Genomic DNA, 20,267 nt, shown 5'->3' with positions numbered 1-20,267 from the left:
TTATGATTTCTTTCAGGGAAACTTGGCGGCTAGTCAGTGGGCTACGGTTTTGTGAATTGGTTATACAATAGTGTTTACAGTATTGCGGACCCGTAACTATAAACTTAGTTCTAGATTGTATTTTTTCATTTTGTATTTACTTTGGTCAACTGCAAATTTTCAAAGTGATACGATGGGAACAAAACAGGTAAACATTGCAAAAACCAGCATTTTTGTAATGAATCATCTTTGTTTTCCCTTGTTTTCTATCTCTTTTCCTATCTGTTCTGGTCTCTCTTGACTTCTTAAGAGCGTATATAAACTGCGTGGGTCAACTCAAACACAGATATTCAATATGAAATTCCTCACCCATCTTCTTCTTCTAACTGTTCTCTTCGCCAGTCAAGTCTTCGCCCGAGAAATAAAAATATTCAATAAGTGTCCTTTCACCGTTTGGCCAGGAATCCTCGGTCCTGGAACTCCAGAAGGTGGAGGATTCAAATTGAATGCTGGAGAAACGAGAAGTATTTATGTAGATGATGGATGGAAATCAGCTAGGATTTGGCCGAGAACAGAGTGTGATGGAAATATGAATTGTGCTACAGGAAGTTGTGGAGTGAGTTCAGGAAACTATATTAATCAAGCAGGTTTTTGTAATTCCAGCCTCGCGAACAATGTAACGGAGCTGGCGGTGAGCCACCAGTGAGTCTTGCTGAATTCACACTTCGCGGAGCAGATGGGAAAGATTTCTACGATGTTTCTCTTGTGGACGGATATAATATTCCAGTTCTGATTGATGTGATTGGAGGAGAAGGGGATTGTAAAAGAGCAGGAGGATGTTTCAAGAATATAAATGATTTCTGTCCTGGAGATTTAGCAGTGAAAAGAGGTTTGTCTAAAAGTTATTTGATATTCGACAAAAGAAAACATTTTTTCAGATGGGAGAACTGTTGCATGTAAATCTGGATGCCTTGCTTATAATAATGATCAAGAATGTTGTCGTGGAGAATTTAGAACACCGGATAAATGTAAACAAAGTAAAACTGCGAGAATTTTCAAGGATGCTTGCCCAACTGCGTACTCTTACGCGTACGATGATGGAACCTCAACTTTTACTTGTAAAAATGCGAATTATATTGTTCAGTTCTGTTAAGATTTGCTGATAATTGTACATTTATTGCGAGTCGAATGAAAATTATATTATGAATTCATTTTTATCTGTGCATGGGAAGACTGCGCCGCACTCGCGCGGCGGCCACGCCCATTTCTTGCGGCAGTGTTCAAAAATGGAACGCAGCGTTAAAATGGGAGTGGGCGTGGCCGCCGCGCGAGTGCGGCGCGGTCCTCCCATGCACAGATAAAAATGAATTCATAATAAGTTTTGAAAAAGATTTTTATTGCATTGCATATAACTACAGTAACCTTAAAGGTGCATGACACTTTTATGTGCGCGGGTCTCGCCGCGAGTAGAATTTTAATGAATTTTGGTTTTTTAAATTTTTTACATTTCTTTTTTCATTCTCACGGTTTTCAAGAAGGCGCGTCCCGTTTTCTTCGCGATTTCGGTGATGATTCGCCGAAAATCTTATGAAGTTCCAAACTACTCGGTGAGTTTCACTTTTTAAATTGGCAGAATTGAGATAAAGGGCGTTTTTTCAGATCAGAAAGAACTCGGAAACAATTATTTCCAACAGTCAATCGCCATCGTTTGTCGTTTACCTGAAATCATCAGAAAGTAGAGAATGAAATGAAATACTTGTAAAAAGTCTAAATTTGCAGTTATAACATTTGAAGATTCAAAAGTACACAGCACAGCTTTGACTATTCGGGATGTTCAGAAGCGCCAGAAGGTTTTTTATTTGGAAGAATAATTTAAACTAATAATTTTGTGCAGCCTATTTCACCGATATGTCCAACAAGTTCTGCACACCCGGCACCGAAAAAAACAAAATTGGACAGCCCAGAAATAGAATACTTCGATGACTATTCTAGTATGGTCAGGGATAATGATTCTAGGAAAAATGCAATCGCTGGATCGAATATTGACATTTATGAAGTAAATTTAAACTAGTAAAACCAAAATAAAAAGTGAGGTTCAGATGTACGCAGCGCTTTGCGAATCAGCCACTCCCATTCCTGTCCCGCACACTCTTTTGGAAGATGAAAGCGAAAAATCTTCAGATTCAGAAACAACGAAAAGAACGAGCAGGTATTTTTCTCAAAGCTGTCACATTCTTCTTTATAATTTGAAAACAGAAATTTCAGCATCGAAGACCGAAAGCAAGTGATACTGAAATTGATTTCCCGCCGATCCAGTATGAAAATTTCCAACGAAACGCTCCATTTAAGTGTCGCTATTCTGGATAAATCTCTCGATTTGATGGAGGTTGACAACGAATCGATAGGAGCGTTGGCAGCGATCACGCTAATTATTGCCAGGTTTTAATTTGAGTTTTGCCATTCAATTTGTCTCATTTTTTTCTAGTAAAGTTGAAGACGTCGTCTGCCTAACAATGGAAAGTGCCCTCGAATTCATAACGGAAAAAGTCCCATCCGTTGAAATAGTTATTTATTTTATTTTCCGTTCATCCCTCAAAGTATAACTTCAGGCTGCCAATCTCGAACGATTCGTTCTCGTTACATTGGATTTCAAAGTCACTATGCCTACTCCATTCAATTTCGCCAGTTACATGCTCGTTCATCTGTGTGCTCCAGAATCGACAATGCATTCGGTTTATGTAAAGTCCTTTTTTCCCTTAGATTTTCTCACAGTTTCATTCAGTATTTCCTGGAACTCTCTCTTCTCTATGTGCACAATCGTTCATACTCATCAGATGTGGTCGCATACGCCGCCACATGTCTTGCGTTTGCAATGGAAACTGACGTAACGTTCGCGTTTTGTTGAAAGTTCAAATTTATTTCCCTGATTTTCAGCCTGGCAAGAGTGTCATGAAAACTCTTCGCGAGACGGAGCTCAAATTGCGTGTTTTCTCCGATAAAAATCACCAGAAAAAAAGAAGTGAAAGTCGAGAAGTGATGCGGATAATGTCTGATTTGTTTCTTGTGGTCAGTACAAAGTAATCGAACAAAAAACATAATATTCTTCAGGCTGCCAGTGAGAATCACTCCATATATCGTGAATACGCGACATCTCGTCGGTTTTATGTTGCCAATCGGCGAATTGATCCCGATCTACAAGAAATGCTGCAAATAGATTCGGATTGAACTCATCGGAATGTTCTCATCTCTTGTAAGATCTCTTTGATTATGTAATGCATCCTACATGTACCATTTTCATGTTTTATCCTAATAGATATTCTCTCCTTTCTATGCAATGAGCACCCGTTGTTTTCTCATCAAATTTTCAAATGAATTTCAGATTTTTATTAATAGGATAGTTTATATTTTGATGTTTTATTCTGCTTCTTTTCTTCTTTTATTCAATTCTCACTGATTTATTCCAATCTCGATCAAATCGTTGATCTCATCAGTTTCTGGATTATCATTGACCAGAGAAGTAGCTTTTTCCAACCCGAACATTGGCTGAAGAGCATCTATCAAAGCACTTCGGAACGCGGTTATTTTCCGTTCCTTTCCAGTTTGCATTTCCCTGTTCGCGTTTTCTCCAACTCGATAAATCGAATGCCTGTGTCCAATTTTCATAGGTTTCGCCGCAGTTTCCAAAGCTATTGGAGGAGGAGGAGCAACGTAATCAGGAAGGAACGGATCATTGTAATGATATGCACTTTGATAGAGACGATTCGATGAATTGGATTGTCGTTGGTTGTTGAAAATGTTGCGGAGATTGGAATTGGCATATGAAGAGATATTGAGCTCGCGAGCACGATTGCAGAGATCTATCATTGGATCTGAAGCAATTCGTGGATTATTAAATAAAAAGTGGATATTTTCACTGACTTTTTCCAATAATTCTAGCCAATTTGCTCATGATAACCACTTGATCGCTAGCCAGTAACTGGAAGTTCATACAATTGGCATTGTTATCGTTTCGACACACTTCATCTGGCTGCAAAACTATGGTTGTTTTTTCTGTTTCAAAAACAAGTTAAGAAAATATCACTTTCTAAAAGTATACTCGATTTCCGCTTTTCCAAAAAAAAATTCTCTGTTTCATGATCAACACAATACACACGACAATTACTTTCCCAATGATCCTTTGTAGATATATTTAAACCAAAAAGCTCTTACCGACAAAACCAATCGAACCGAATCGCCAATTTTCAGTTCATGATCCAAACTGAACGAAGGACTGATCAAAGAATTAGTGACTCTATCGATGAGATCTGAGTATTTTTGTCCCAATACTGCATATTTCGTCCTACTTCCAACAATGCACCCGTCATTATTCTCTGCACAAGTTGCAATTGTTTTCGAGAGTAGAACGGATGAGGATGGGTGGAGATAGTCTGGAAAACAGATATGAGACACTGTTTCAGGAAGTTCATAACAGTTCTATGTTTGAAGATCTAGGAGTTCGATGCCACACTTCGATATTCAAACTAACTAGAATCATCAAAAACAATCAGCTCCAACTTCGCCAATAGACTCAATTCATGTGGATCTGAACACTTCTGAGCAAAGTCACGAAGACTAGTGGGTAGGAAGACGATGGCCTGAAGAAATAACCACTATATTGATAAAAGATATTTGAAATTAATTTTGAAAACTCATTGAAACCGGGAAAAAACTCTTACCGAATGACCTCTGGAGATGAAATACCAAAGTGTCGTAGTGATGGCTCGCATATTGAAAATAGTCTTATCCACGGGGAAGAGCTCCATGTTTTTTCGGATGACGTGATTCAATCTGGAAACACTGATTCTTTTTTCTAGACCAAGTAACAGATGAGTTTGCGATGTTCGAAACTTTTTTGGTTGCATACGACATTCAATTGTTCAGACCGACGACTCAAAATATTTCTTGGTAGACCAACACACCTATTCGAAACATCCGTCCCATCAATACAAATCGGTCTCAAATAATCCGAATTCTCTCTTCTTTTCATACTATTCGTCTTCTCATCGTACAACAAGGAGAACCTGGCGATCGCTTCGTCCTAAAAACTTAAGGATGCCAAAATTACTAATGCCAGGAAAACCAACCTCTGACAAGTTATCCAAATTCAGATGAATCCGAAAAGGTTCATCGAATTCTTCTTGTTGGTAATCCATTGTGAGTAGTAGTGAATAGGAGCCGAGAGAAAGAGAAACGAATAGATTTGATGGTGGAAAACCATTGTGACGTGGATGGTAGATGCCACGTAGAATGAAGATAAATTCGTCGGAGGTCTACACGTTTTGAGTTGAAGTTACGTCAACAAGAAACTGAAATATGCCGATTTTGGTATTGGTGTTATTTAGGACGGCACAATTCTGGTATCTGGGATAAATACCTTTTTTTAAGAAGTGATGTTGAAGATTCGTTTTTGTTCATCTTCTGATTCATCTTTATTTAATCCCGTTCTGTTTCAAAAATACTGTTTTTCAGTGGTCATAAAATGTTCAAATATTTTTTCTTATAATTTTGGCTTACATTACATCTAGCTCACTCATACCTGATTCCCATTTAGAATCTCCCAACTCTCCTTGAGTAATAAAACATTAGTATACTCTATAGTTTTCCTCTTTCTTTTTGGTTTAATATGATTTTAATATCCAGATGTAAAAGAGAAAGAACTCAATCGGAGAAACCAACAGATTTTATGACTTTTTACTCAGAAATCGTAGAGAAATTAAAGTGCAGAATGGGTTTGGCGGATTGGAGGTAAAATTGCGGGAAAGCGTTGAAAATTGGAAAAGGAGAAAGTATATCAATCAGAATTTTCTTGCTTTCTGCACCTTTTCTCCTCCATTTTTATTACCTTTCCCTTCTTATTTTTCCATGAAAGTTTTCGATTGCATTCTTACTTCTTCTTGAAAAGAAGACAATATGTAAGCAATATTTCATATTTTAATCCTTTTGATATATCATGTACATCTTTTGTTTCTAACCGCCCAAAACATGTTCCAAGTATCAAAAAGTAAAGAGAGAAAGTGGGTGAGAGGAGGCAAGGATTAAGAAGCTTTTGGTAGGAAAAGAATGTTTAGAAGATGTACTCGCAATGAATATGATGAACTACTTTTTCCCCTTTTTTGTGTCGTTTTTTGAGGATAAGGTGATTGATGATGTGATGTTCTGAAAATAGTTTCTGTTTCGGAGATGAAGGATTTATGCAGCCAGGTGAGAACTTGAATTCTGTGTTGGTGTACAATTTTTAGAAGTAAGTGCAATACATAGTAACGAATCTTGAATTTACTAAAAATTGGAATTAACAAAAAAAACTTCTCCGATACTGTCTGAAAATTTGTTATGATTTACCTTTTACAGGTCTTTCAGAGCTTCTGGTTTACATCAACTGGTAGAACTCATACAAACTAGTTGAGTACTTCATCTGTATCACATGGAACAGATAATTTTTTGTAGACCTCTCATGAAATTGTTATCTCATTCACAAGTTTCTGTTTCAAATCGATAACTTTAACTAACCAATTTTTGCTTTACCAGTTATCTACGAGTTCACCAAATTCTTCTCTTTGTTTTTTTCATTTCGTTTATTCGAGTCATTTCTTGTTATTTTTCCAGAATTCTCATTCAGTCTACGAGAATCAAACTTTTTTCTACTCGAAAAGAACAAAGAGTCGTCTGTTAATCTCTTTCTGCTCACCCCCGAACAGCATTCTTTTTCAATTTGTCTCCTCATATACTATTGCACTTTTTTCTCGAGAGAACAACGACTTTTCGTGTTGGAACACATATAAATTATTTAGATTGAGGGGGAAGAGCAACTTGAGAAGCTACTTTCTCCTTTCTTTCTACTTCGTCATTTGCTTTTTTCGTCATTTTCCAAGATCTTCCAGTTTTTTCAGATAGTAAAAATAACTGTTTCTAAGGTTCTACATGTCTTGGAATTATAGTTTCTTAGTAATAAGAAGTGATCGTCTACAGCACTATCCATAACAAAATGTTAGTTTCTCATTCTGTCAGTTTAGTGTTCTACATTTTCACATTACTGTAAATACAGTATTCAAACCAATTTAGATTTGAGATACCAGCAAAACCGGGTAGTCATGAAACAAATGCATTACTCTCCATAACTTTATCCGGTTCTGAAACCTCTCGTTCCAGAAAACGCTGGATCCCTAAAGCTAAACAAAAACCTCAAGATTTCCAATATTCTCGATACAGTTCCTGTTTACCTCTCCATAATTTTTCATCTTCTCACTTTTTCTTTTTTCCCTTTATTTTCCTCCCGATTTCCTTCTCCATTTTGTTCTCAATTTCTTCTTCTCTCCCAAATTTCTCCTTTTTTGGTCTCAGAGCTCTAAAAAAAGCTCGAGAGAAAGGGAGCCGGATTGATGACCTCTTTCCTTTTCGTACTACCTATTCCATCATTTTTTCAAGATTTAGTGTCAGGTTGTTGATCATTTTGTTTTTGAGAAAATTGGGGATGAGTCAAGGGACCAAATTAATGAATCCTCATTATTCAAACAAGGAGATCTACAGAATTTGGTCGCCAGATTTTTAAGGAAGAGAGTGTAAGTGATGAATGAACTGGACTCACTGAAGAAGATTTATTATTTTCCTTTTTTTCAAGTTGTCTATTTTCCCAAATTTGAACTCTGTAAGGTGAGCTACGACGATGTTCAATGTGCACAAGTCATTGAATTTTTGGTACAGAGTTCCTGGAAAATTGGAAAACAAGCTATATAATCAAGTCTGAAACAGTTCTGATGCTTCTGAAACTGTGGATTTTTAAACGCCGTACCTTCCAAAGATCTGTTTCACTGAAAAACTCATATCTCTTGACTATTCGTTCCCTCCCCCAGTTTAAACATATTCCATGAAATTTTGACGAGTTGAAAAAGTCAAATTGAAATTGACCCCCTTGTTTCCATATGTCTGGATCCCTCTTTTTTGTCGGTCAAAATTTAATTATTCTCTCTTATTCCCTCTCTCTTGTTTCCAATGTTTTCCTTGTTGTTGTTGTCTTGTCACCGTCCATTTGACCCCTTTTCTCTTCTACTCGTTTTCGTGTTTGGCACACCGAAAAAGTGTTTCTTTTCGCTCGTTTTCATTCATATTTCCTTCTCGAAAGACAGAGAAAAAGAGAAATGAGGAACCTAGGAAAAGTGAAAAAAGAAAAGAAGAGGAGGAGTAATATGCATTGAAATGGGACACCAAATGGGTTCGGATCGTTAGGAAGAAGACGCTGAAGACGCTGGAGAATCTTCAGATAAGATGAGTTTTTACTGTTTAGCACAAGAACTTGTTTTGGCTTGTTTTTAGTTAAGCGACACACACACAAGAAAATTAGAAATTTACCTGTTTCCGAATTCTCTCTTTATCTGGAATTCTTGCTAACTTCATTAACACACAGCTATACACTGATTTCTTTCCATAACCTCATGTTTAACTCAATCAAGTAAAGCAGTAATTTTTAAAGAATTCAAGTCATGATAACCTTTCCAAATGACATTTCGTTTTCAGCATCTCATAGTTCGTGACACTTCATCAAGGTGACTTTTGGCTTTGGGATTATCATTTTTCTGTTGCAGAATTCTGAGATAAGGCCTCATGAATCAAATCTTGGCTTCTCTATTTTCATATTCGTTCGTTTTTTGTTGTGTCACTTCTGGAAAGTATTCTCTAGTTCAGATCAAGAATTTCCAGTTTCGAAGTTCTCACTTAACTCGCAACATTTTCGCATTGCTGTTAAATTTATCTCGTCACTTTGATCTCTTTTATCTAGACAAGGAACAAAAATAGACTACATTTTAATACCCGGATCTCTTCTCTTCAAGTGAGTCAGTGGAAAATCCGCACGTTCCACCTTGAAGAAAAAAAACGTAGATCCATTCATCTTCTGACTCTGAAACTACAATTTCCGCCTTCTAGAATTTTGACTGGTTTATGATTTGAATAGAAACAAATTTTTCTTTTTTTTCGGACTTCCCTGTTTCAGAATTCTAGGAATTTGAGTTATTTTTGAATAAATCTTTTTTGAAAACCGATAATAAACAAAACTAATAAATACATTTCCTAGAGCCAACGGGAAGAAGAAAATTCTGAAATATATGAAAAAGCAAAAATAATTTTTATAGTTGTACATTCTCATTCCTTGTTAGTCTACACTCTTCATCTTCTCCGTCTCTCGTTACCCGGGTAATCCTTCCTTTTTTGCTATAATTTTGATTATTTTTCGTTTTCCCACAACACCAAAATCCACTGTCAACGTATTCTGAAAACACGAAGACAAAAATCGTATGTTTAATTCCAGAAGAATGAAAAACAAAACAAAATACATAGATGAGAGATTTTATGCAATTTTTTAAAACCGTTATAGTCAAGTAGAGATGTCAATGGACAGTTGTTTCTACTGATCTCTACTGAAACTGGAAATAACTGAATGGGAAATCAAGCGTCTCAAAAGAACGGCAGTTTGGAGAATGAAGCAGAATTTGAAAACTCAACTGGTTTGGCAGTCAAAAACTCAATGTTCAGAACTCTCCGATTGTTTGAAATATTACTGATTCTGAACAGCATGAAACGTTTTCAAAGTTCTTATTACTCAATAACAGTTCTCTCCCATAACTCATCCGAAAACTCAAACAAACCGCTGGAACTCTTTCTCAAAACTTGCCTTTACTAATTGGATCTATAGAGATTTTGAATATGAGAAGGAGGGTGGAGAATGTGACAAATTGGCAGACATTTGATACTCTTTTTTTCTTCGTTTTGGGGATTGCATACGTCTGATACAAGTATTTCATTTTATTTTCGATTTCAGTGACGTTTTTGATGGATTTTTGCCGTCTCTGTGAAGAAAGGTACTAACGAAACTGTGAAGGCTCGATATATTTTATTGTCATAATACAGTAAGCATTTTTTAGGTGCATCGGCTTTGAAACGCTCATGATCCTAATAAATTAGTAGAATTTCAAGAATAATTATCTGTTTCCACGCTTGAACAAAGTTTGATCATTATTTCACTGTTTTTGATTCGTTCCTAGTAAATTCTTCTAATCACATTATTTCCTACAGTATACAAATTCCGAGACTTTACCTCCCGCCCGATAATTCAACGTTAACCTATGCAAACACGCTCTAAAATTTTAGCTACAAAACGCGTGGTCCGCATTACGTGGCGGTGAACATTAGAAACATTTTCCTACAGGAATTTTTAGGATACGTGAAAATATTAATTTTCCACGTTTTTTTTCTCATTAGAGCGTGTTCGCATAGGTTCATCTTGAAATATCGTGCTCCCGGTTCTCTCACAAGTTTCCCACTTTTTTCATATGTTTTCTCACTTCTTCTTTCTTTTTTCTTTTTTCTCTCTTTTTCTGTTACCAATTACTTCACCTTGGCACACATTTTCCCACGTGGATCCATTTCTCGTTTTCCTCGTTTTCCTACAAATACCCGAAAAACTTTCTTCTTCTTCACCTCTTCTTTTCTTTCTCTTGAGAATAAGTTTACTTCTTTTTGTTCTTCCTTTCCCCCTTCTCCTATTCTTGTTAGCACAATAGAGCAAGTATGTGCTCTCTGACTCCGCCCACTTTTTGGGGGGAAAGAAGGGCGGAGGGGCGGAGTGATTTCATCATGATTATCGACAGGAGAACATGACAAGAAGCTTCAGTTTTCATTTTCTTGTTTTTCTTATAATTTCTATCGTCATCTTTTTAGTTTTCTTATTTCTTCTTCATTTCATCCAACTCACCCACATGTTCACCTTCTGTCCGGATATCTTTTTGTTTCCGCAGATTATACCCAATCATCTTCTTCTCCCAACACTTTTTTCTTCATTTTATAAATACATTTTCAAGTAGTTTTCGAACAGAATAACAATATCTTTTGATTCATTCGGATGTCTGGACTTTCATATCGAGTTTTCTAGTTTTAGGTAACTTAGAATTTGCTTTGAAAGTCTTCCTGTTTATTATTTTGGAATCACCAATCATCTTACTGAAACTAGAGTTCACAGTAGCTTTGAAACAGTAACCGGAAGTTTCAAAATAATGCGTTCAAGAGAATCAAACTCGGTCTGTTTTTCCTATCAGATGTATTCGGTAGATATTGTTTTCATAATTTCAGTTGATCATGAACCACTTTGGGAGTGAATTGAGAATCGCATATTTTCATATGATCTCAGCTTCTGTAGTCGACGATTCTTGAGAATTTTCAGACCGATTTGATGTAATTGACAGTCGCCTGAAGAACTTATTTTGTCGAAACTGTAGAGTAGTTGAAAACCTCCCCGTTCAATCTGTGACTCTGTGATACGGTTTCAAACTCCGAGAGCCAAATCAAGATTCATTGGTAATCTAGGTGAACATGTATTAACAATTGAAAACCTTCTGTGCAACAAATCTTCCAGTTTTATTATGCTCCGCCCACTCATTTTTCAAATTAGTGTCGCAAGAAAGTGCGGAGCTTACAGGAACTCAGACCTGGAGAAATTTTCGCATTAAATTTTGAATTGACCCACCATATGCAGAACACGCATCATCTCAAATACTTCACCAGTAATTTATCCACTCTCTGAAACAATATATTCCTTATGTTATTCCTAACTTCCCCTTCATCAGACAACTCCATTTTTAACCTTTCCATTGTGTTCGGGTCAAACTTCGTCGACAAACCTTCGAAACAAAAAAGAACAAAACCATAAGATTAATAGAAAAATTGTCTCAGGCGACCGCCTAAAAATAATGACTTCCACGTTTTTGCTGTCGCCACTTCCCGTTTCTCCGAAAAATTGCAGAGGTCCGTCATATTCCTTCATGAATGACCTCTTCTTTTTTCTGTCTCTATACCCACTTTTTGAATTCTTCAAGACGAGAAGAGAGGTGCCAAGAAGTCCCTTCTTCGTTTCTCTTTTCAATTATTCACCATGTCACTCACACCTATTGTTTCGATGTCTTCTGCTCTTTGGAACCTCCCCTCAAAAAAATATAGAGAAGAAAAGAAGAGGATAAGGTACTAGAAGAAGGATAGAATGAGTTGAGAACTAGGACATGGATCAGTAGAAAACTTTACTTTCTACGGGGTTCGGATAGGCGGGAAAGGGCAGAAATTGGTATAGAAAACTACTTGAAATGGGCAAATTTTGGGGCGGAAACTGTTTTAATAGGATTTAAAAATTGAAAATATTCACCTCATTTTCAGAACAGCCTTCCAAGAAAATTTAATCTGTTTCAGATTGAGATGAACAGCTTTCTGAGATTTTGTGGTTTTACTTTTGGCGCCAATACAAGTTCACAAATACGGAGTCCATTCGAAGCTGAAACATTTTTTCGATACTGGGAAAACTCAAAACCATTTTGTTTTCAAAACTAGGTTTATTATTTAGAGTAAAATGAGAGTCTAAAATTTAGTCATACAAATTTTCCCGTTAAAATTTTTAAAAAGGAAACCCGAACTTATCCTATTGTTGATTCTTTATGAACCGCAAATCTGTCTATTTGAACTTTCATCTTAGAATCGTCGACTGGTTGAGTAATCCACTTACCACAAAAACCTGAAACTGTAAACAATTCCATCCAAAACGTGACCAGCTCACTAACTCATCTCCAAATGAGAAAAAAAGGCGAAAAGTGTTCTTTTTGTTGTTGTTTGTGCTCTTTTCGGCGCTTTCCTCTACCACTTCATCATCTAAATAACACACAAATTCCTCCAAATTTCCCAAAATTTGTCCGAAATTCGTCGTGTTAGCCAAGAGAATTTTAAATTTCCCTCCCCTTTCCCTCTTTTTCGCCCTCTTTTCTCTTCTTTGATGACCGCACCTCATAACAACACCCTTCTCTTCTTCTTCTTCTTCTTTCCTGTTCATTTGTCTTTTTTCTCACTTTTCGTGGATTTCGGTCACTTGACAACAACCTTATAATTATCAATGTTTTCCCGTTTGCAGCTCTCGACCACAACAACACCAACACACTTCTAGAAAATCAAAAGAAAAGTGAAGAAAGGAAATGTTCTATCTTCTCGGATAGGTACCGAAATATGATCTCAATCAAAAGGAAATGCGTTTACTCCGTGTACTCCGGATGATGACGTCATCACTTCTATTACTCTTCTATTTACACCCACCACTTCATGCCTACAGTACCACTTTCTCTCGACTCGAACCTGTCTCAACACGTCTGATTCTAGGCTCTTCATCCTCATCTGGCTCTTCTTCGTCGTCCTCCTCGACTCAAAGATGTTACAGTTGTATGTCGAGATATTACGGTGCCACGTGGCAATTCGCTGGTTATTCGAGAATCTATCAGGAGCCGAGAGCATTTACGGATCATTGCAGGTGGGTTGGAAAATTATGAAACTGTAATTCACTGTTTCAAACACAAACTATGTCTCCGATGAGAAATCATATCCATTAGCAGATAACTTTCAGAGATCCCCAAGCTCGCGGAGCAGACGTTCCATCCACTTATTGTGAAGAAAAAGCGAACTGTGTTACATTGATTGAAGAATTAAAAATTGGTGAGTTGGTTACTGTTTTGGTGAAGTTTCAAATTTTAATAATGATTTTCGGAGTGGTTGTATGTTAGTAAAACATCATACCAAGTGTTTACAATGACACCCCATAGAAACTGCCTTTTTTGTTTTAAAGTTCATATAGAGAGCATTAAATAAAAAAACGTGCCGTGCCAATTACTTTGTAGTGTTCACCGAATATTTTTGCTGTTCCGTGACAATTTCAATAACGAAGCAGTAAACTATGAAAGTAATTCGCCATCGAATTGCATTCTGACCTTTCATCTTCTTTCCAACCGCCCAAGTGTTTCTTTTCTCCGCATTCCGAATATTTTCACACTGGACCTGATTGCGGTGGCAACCGGTCATCAAACTTGTCAAAAATGTTCGTGAAATGTGTCAATCAGTTGGTGATTTGACTGATATCTCTCTCATATGACCTCTTTTTTTGTTTTCTTTTCAAAAGTGAGATTTCAAAATTTCTTCAGTAGAAGTTGAGGGGGAAGGCAAATTGGCTAGATCTTCTCTTCTATTCAATTGAGTTCACTCTGAGAGAGGACATCCGGAGACGAGTGTCTCGTAGTAAAAATCAGAAGACAAAAAGAGAGAAGGCGAATGATGATGTGTATTGTTTCAGGAACCGGTGCAAGGGGATATATACGAGGGTGTTGGGGATCTGTACTTCTTTTTGGATTCAATCGAACTGGTGAGTTGGTTTCGCAGAGAGATTCCTTCAACACCTTAAACCTTGTGAACTTTCTGAAACTGATTCAAAATCACTTCTCATTATCTTCATATTTCACTCATCACCATAGTCACCAAACTCCGAAAATGTCACTAATCAAAAGTACACAATATGTCCCTTGTCCCTGTCTCTCTCTCCACTTTACTAATGACCATTCTTCTAGGTTAGCGTGAGAAATTATTAGTTGCACCAGTCGAGAGCTCATTTTTCTCGTGACTCGTCATGCCTCGTTATGAGCAACACCCCCGAAAGTGTGTGGGAAACAAAACGTATCACATAAGCATGCAACTTGACTCGTTTTCTCGCAACTCTTCAAAATTGGACACTTTTTGGGAAGGAATTGAGAAGAGACAGGGAGCCAAGAGGAAGGGATGATTGGTTGAATAGCATTATGTCACCATAGAGATAAATATCTAGAAAAATTAATAAGGTTCTTGAAACGGCAATTAATGAAAATAATATGAGCTCTCATCTGACCTCTTGATCTGATAAATTTCGGATAGGGCATCGCTTACATCCCAAGCATTACTATGAATCTTTCCTACTGTAGTGCAAAATCCAAATATTTCAGTAGGTCTGAAACCAGATATTTTGAAATAGTAGCATTAAACTTTGAAACTTTGCGAAAATATCCACGGTCGGTTTCCGGAAAAAGAGGATTCGGATATAAAATTTAACTCTTCGATATATTTTTCACCACATTTCCAATCAGCCCAACTTTCTTCAATACATTGTTTTCAGGTACAGTCGGCGCACTGGCTGAACACTCCTTCTGTCATACATTCAATCTAACCCAGCTTGTTAGCGGTGGTCGCCCGGAAGAGTCGTCTATCAAGTGAGTTGAGGTGGTGAGGTACTTGAAATCCGATGGACACATGTGTGCCTGATGGATTAAGTATCATCAATTATTGTCTATGACGGAATACACGGGTCCCCTTCTCTTCTGGATTCTTTCCCGCACACACACACATGTCATTAGAATTGTTTATTGATGTAATTGTTGGGATAAGATATTGAGAGTGTGGGGGGAAAATGATTGTGTGTAAAAATAATGAATCAATCGGATGAAAAGCGGGATAGGGTGGATCTAATCAAAAACGTAAAGATATCGTAGAAAAGGAACTATTGAGTTCTGAGAATTTCATAACCTTATTACACAAACCGACAACAGTAATTTTTAAAAGTTTGACTTTTTTAGTTTAAGATTCGTATTTCTACACCTACAATCCACGAAAACTGAAAACAATTCATGAAAAATAAAAAAAAACTAAGAATAAGAAGATTTTGGCTGGAACCCATTTTTTAGCTGTGAAACCTGAGCCACCCTGAAAAATTCATGCAAGTATCACTTGCTAATCTGATATTTTTCCAGTGTCTGCTCGTGCCGTGGATCCCTTTGCAATGGTTCAACAATCAACCCATCATCTTCCAAATTCACAATTTCTCATATTTTACTTGCCATTCTCAATGTGATATTTATGTCACTCATTTTCTGAAATTCGTCTTTTTTGATTTTCTAAAAGACTACTCCCTCCTTCTGAAAACCCGGTATCTCGTCTTTCTTGACTTCTTTTTCTTCATTTTTTAAGATCCATTTTGCTTTTTTGATCAATAAACTTATTATTTTCATTGGAAGTTTAAGTGCCAGAAAGGATCAATATTGCAAAGATCGGTCAATAGAAAACACTATTTTGAAAAAGAAACATTTGTGTTGACAATCAATCAAAATATACAGCGTCACCAACACAGAATTTTATTTCACAGAAATATCGAAATTCAGAAACAGAAAAATGAACCGGAGATGACAAACTTTTCTTCTTTTTCAAGAGAGACCAATAGTTCTTACAAATCGGCATATCGATACATAAGACTCGACTCGTTTTCTTTTCTTGGAAGTGGTTCCACATTGACTTTTGGACAACATGAACAACAACAGAAGAGTAATGGAACAGCACGACGATAGGGTGGAAGGAAGATCATTGTGATGAGAACCATCCATGTGGGACGATAGAATTCAACCATTATTACGAGGATGTCACAGATTACTTGGATCTGGAAACTGTGATGACTGACTGAAATTGAAACAGCAAGATGTTCAACAATAACTAGTATAACTTCCACTATTCCGTAACTTATGAAACAGTGACTCACAATCTTCCCAGCACTATTTGGTTCTGGCACAATTTGGAAGATATAATAAATCGCCTCGATCACAAATGGAATCAATGAAAGGAATGGAATGAGAATGTAAGCGAGAGTCCATGCCAAACGACTTCTTGCATCTCTTATTTGCATGTCCACTGATGTTGCCGCCTCATCCGGAAGTTCACGCATCACTGTGATCACTGACTGAAAAATGAAAAAAACTTTAATGGAAAAGCCAACGATTTGAATACTTACTATAAAAATTTGAATGAAGATCGCCAGGAAACAGATGATGGTCACAATTCTGGAAGTGGCTGCCAGGATTTTTAGAACAACTGCTCCATTCAATCTGGCCACGTAGTTCAGAATGCAGACGAAGAATGGAACGACTTGCATTATGAGACAAATCATGCTGAAAACGGGTAATGAGGAGACGAAACTTGGCAGAATTAATTTCATTGAATTTTCAAATTTTACAGTTTCAACACATTCTTTTCAAAAGTTTTGTGTTCAACTGCTAGTACTGACTCAAGTAATTTCTTGCATACTTGCGAAATCTCGGGCCGGCCCGGTGAAAATTTTCAAATCGGCCCGACCCGACGCATGTATGATTCCTTGACATGTTCAACTTACTTTGTCGGGAAGGCATTGATCCTGTCACCTGGTAAGGTAGCGATTCGCCCGCAGTACAGTAGAAGCGGGAACAGAACAACCATATTGATGGACACATAATCATTGATTATTTTCACGAATTCTGGTGTCCAATCGATGTAAGCACTATAATATTTGCAATGTCAATGAGAATCATAAAATCTTTAGAAAAAAAACAAAACATCAAGCCACCTAGGGGACTCGAACCCCTGACCTTAAGATTAAAAGTCTCACGCTCTACCAACTGCACAGGTAGTTGGCCAGCGACGAAATACGGACCATATACGCGTCCGCGACGGACTCAAAAAGAAGTAGCTAAGGACGATATGTGTGCGTCATAAACGGTCCGTTTGGAGTCCGCGCGCCGAAAAAGTTGCTTCTCTTCCTCCCACCGCCAGCCCCTTCCCTACTTTTGTTTCCCGGTTGAGATCGTCATTTAACAAGGAAGATTAGTGATAAAATTACTATTTTATTTAAAGAAAGATAGAAAGGAACATTGAAAATAATGAAAATAAGAAGAAAACATAGCAAATTAGACATAGAAATCACAAGTTTGTCGGCCAGTCGTGTCCTTGAAATCAATCGAAATCCAATTGTCGTAGAAGCAATATTCAGTCGTTGATTTCCGTTTTTCCCTTTGTATTTCTGAAAAAAATCAATTAATTGCGGAATAAAAAAATATTTATTCAGTTAACTTACTTTCGAAAAAGGGTTCCTCCTCCGAACAAATACAGATGTCGTGTTTGAGAAGGAGTTCCGGCCAATTTTATCGAATTTCCTCACTGAAAAATTTATTTTGAATAGAGAATGCTGAATACTATCACAAACCTTTGAGGAAATCGAAGAATTGGTTCCATTTCAGCTATCGCCGCTGTTTCTCTGTTTGGGATCATCGGACTGACTGAAAACATACTAAATTTTCGATCATTCACAGTTAAATGCGAGAATTTTTCACGAAAAAAATTAATTTAAAGAAATTTCAATATAAAAAACATAAAGAAAGGCGAAACTTTCGAAAAATAGGGAAAGAAACTTAAAAGCTCCGTAAATGATTAAAAAATTATCATTATCCGAGAGGAGTCCGAGAGCTTCGGAAGAGCTGCTGCAAGCGGCCGCCGCGGCCAGTCCATACGGACTATTTCGCCAATCCATATACGGTCCGCGCTGAGTCCGCGCGCGGACGCCTGCCGCCCACTCCCTCCTCTTTTCCCGAAGTCCACACTGCGTCCATATACAGTCCGTAGCGGGCCATATTTTCGCCGCGGACTCTATGCGGACGGAAAATGGGACTGAATCCGCATGCGGTCCGCACGCCAACTACCTGTGTGAGCTAAGGAGGCTCCTCTCAACGGTCTCCGACAAATATTCAAAAGGCGGTTTGGAGAGTAGAGACAGTCAGAGAAACTGTTAGATGCAGGTGTCTCCGCGAACTGGTCAGGAAACAAACGGTATATGGATACTGCAGTTTACCATGTTCGAAGAATACACAATTTGTGGATTTTAGAGTATAAAAAAGAATGCACACCCATTGCCCCCCGATATTAGTTCATTTAATTAAGTCAATGTTGAAACAGTAAAAACTTACGCTGCGAAATCCTCGGATTGACTTGGTGACTGGCTGAACATGTATTGAAAGAATGCGATTTCGATGTATATTGTGAACAGTTCAGATACAGCAATCGGAATGAAAATAGTGTTTGTGATGCTCCGCATGTAGTCCTTTTCCATTTTCAGACCCAAAAGCATTATGAGTAATGCAATCGCCACTCGACCAAGCATCATTGCAAGTGATATTATCTTCTTGGGAGTGAAATACACGTCTGGAAATGATCAATTTTTGGTTTAGAGGATTTAACATGTTTCGTACAGTTTTGAAAGTTCAAGAAACATTTGCTTACTAGTCCATATACGGCTAACTTACCACAAAAGAACTCGGTACATAATGGATAAGTTCTTGAAGTTGATCTTCTTGTTGTCGTCTCCGGATCAAAGAAATCCATATCGGAATTATCCTCCAAGAGTGAGACAACTGTCGAAGTGAGGACACTTGACATTGTCATTCTGAAAAAAGATTTACGTTTCTATATTTTTTTGAGATAAACAGATTCTTGAGAGATATTGTTGTCAAGACAAAATATCGAGAAGTGTACAGTTTAATAAAAGGAGATTAAGTTATACTGATTGATTTGGTCAGTGAGTGGTCAACTAGGAGAAGTCGGGAAAAACAGATGACGTGGGTGGGAATTCTGGAGGCAGGCTTTTTTTCTGCAAATCGGAGAGTCAAATGACTTATAATGGGATAAAGTTAATTTCCTGTTGGTTTCCGGATTACGATCAACATCAAAGTGCCAAAGTTCACCGTAATCACATACTCGAAAAATACTCTGTCTGAAATTATATCAAATTAGAGATTGAATTGAAACCGTAGAGATTTAGAAAAAGTTATCCGATGACAATCAAAATTTTTATGTTTCAAAATGGAAAGAAAATCACTTTACTGTATTAGTCACTCGATGATCTGCCATTTCCATCAACAATTAGTCCTAAAGAGCAATTACATCAAACTACCGTCAATCCTCATCTAATTCCTTATAATTTTCATCTGTCCTCAACTGAAAATGATAGTGTTTGACTTCAACATCAACATCTGAAAAGAATTCAGCTGTTCATTTTTTCGTTTGTTTTCTGCTAGAATGACTCGGCGTCATGTACTCATTGGAGCAAAGAAAAGAAACAAAGATGCTCATGAAGTTTGATAGTTAGTCAGAGCTTGATATGTTGAATTATTTCTGTAGAAAAGTGAGATATAGTTAATTGAATGAATACCTGTGAAAAAACATCTCTAAAAATCAAAAGTAGTTCGGTCTGTCCTTCGCCTAGTACCATCTGTAACTTGTAAAAAACAAAAATAATGGTTACGTGCCGTAAACCAAGACTAGAAAGAATAGAATATGATTAAGAAAAAAGTGGGAGGAGTGAGTGAAAAAAATGAGAAAAAGAGAGCAAGAACTGATTCAGAAATGTCAGGTGTGATTTCAGAATTCGATTAGAACCTGTTGAGAGAAACGGAGGAGGCGGTGTAGAACATGAAGGTTACCAATGGCAACTAAGAAAAAATGAAAAGAGAACTTCTGGAAAATGTTCTCACGATTTTTCCTATGATTTTGTGAAATGGAGATTGTTTGGAATGAAAAGGAAATTCGGGAAAACA

At 37.2% G+C, this 20,267-nt stretch overlaps 5 protein-coding genes across 5 annotated transcripts; 3 read left to right on the top strand and 2 right to left on the bottom strand.

Annotated features, from left to right (window-relative positions):
• Window positions 1-334: 334 nt before the first annotated feature.
• GCK72_013498 (uncharacterized protein) lies at window positions 335-1,132 on the top strand (the record flags this gene model as incomplete). Its single annotated transcript, XM_053729871.1, has 3 exons — window positions 335-595; window positions 643-868; window positions 918-1,132. 3 exons carry the CDS (start codon window positions 335-337, stop codon window positions 1,130-1,132), a joined length of 702 nt encoding a protein of 233 aa, XP_053584643.1.
• A 415-nt stretch (window positions 1,133-1,547) lies between these two features.
• On the top strand, window positions 1,548-3,204 carry GCK72_013497 (uncharacterized protein; the record flags this gene model as incomplete). Its single annotated transcript, XM_053729870.1, has 11 exons — window positions 1,548-1,586; window positions 1,639-1,714; window positions 1,759-1,829; window positions 1,874-2,035; window positions 2,079-2,188; window positions 2,245-2,418; window positions 2,465-2,543; window positions 2,589-2,717; window positions 2,762-2,863; window positions 2,914-3,045; window positions 3,088-3,204. 11 exons carry the CDS (start codon window positions 1,548-1,550, stop codon window positions 3,202-3,204), a joined length of 1,191 nt encoding a protein of 396 aa, XP_053584642.1.
• Window positions 3,205-3,426: 222 nt separating this feature from the next.
• On the bottom strand, window positions 3,427-5,171 carry GCK72_013496 (uncharacterized protein; the record flags this gene model as incomplete). Its single annotated transcript, XM_003090670.2, has 7 exons — window positions 3,427-3,848; window positions 3,898-4,006; window positions 4,189-4,406; window positions 4,505-4,613; window positions 4,695-4,806; window positions 4,938-5,056; window positions 5,103-5,171. 7 exons carry the CDS (start codon window positions 5,169-5,171, stop codon window positions 3,427-3,429), a joined length of 1,158 nt encoding a protein of 385 aa, XP_003090718.2.
• A 7,890-nt stretch (window positions 5,172-13,061) lies between these two features.
• GCK72_013495 (uncharacterized protein) lies at window positions 13,062-15,756 on the top strand (the record flags this gene model as incomplete). The annotated part of the gene is made up of 5 exons (XM_003090672.2): window positions 13,062-13,339; window positions 13,433-13,521; window positions 14,153-14,221; window positions 15,002-15,095; window positions 15,633-15,756. 5 exons carry the CDS (start codon window positions 13,062-13,064, stop codon window positions 15,754-15,756), a joined length of 654 nt encoding a protein of 217 aa, XP_003090720.2.
• Window positions 15,757-16,102: 346 nt separating this feature from the next.
• Window positions 16,103-19,116, bottom strand: GCK72_013494 (uncharacterized protein; the record flags this gene model as incomplete). The annotated part of the gene is made up of 6 exons (XM_003101387.2): window positions 16,103-16,312; window positions 16,412-16,609; window positions 16,661-16,817; window positions 17,039-17,182; window positions 18,642-18,876; window positions 18,978-19,116. 6 exons carry the CDS (start codon window positions 19,114-19,116, stop codon window positions 16,103-16,105), a joined length of 1,083 nt encoding a protein of 360 aa, XP_003101435.2.
• Window positions 19,117-20,267: the final 1,151 nt, after the last annotated feature.

Source organism: Caenorhabditis remanei, chromosome IV, assembly GCF_010183535.1.
Source record: "Caenorhabditis remanei strain PX506 chromosome IV, whole genome shotgun sequence".
In the NCBI taxonomy this organism is placed as follows: domain Eukaryota; kingdom Metazoa; phylum Nematoda; class Chromadorea; order Rhabditida; family Rhabditidae; genus Caenorhabditis; species Caenorhabditis remanei.
This window is presented reverse-complemented; position numbering and strand designations above follow the sequence as displayed.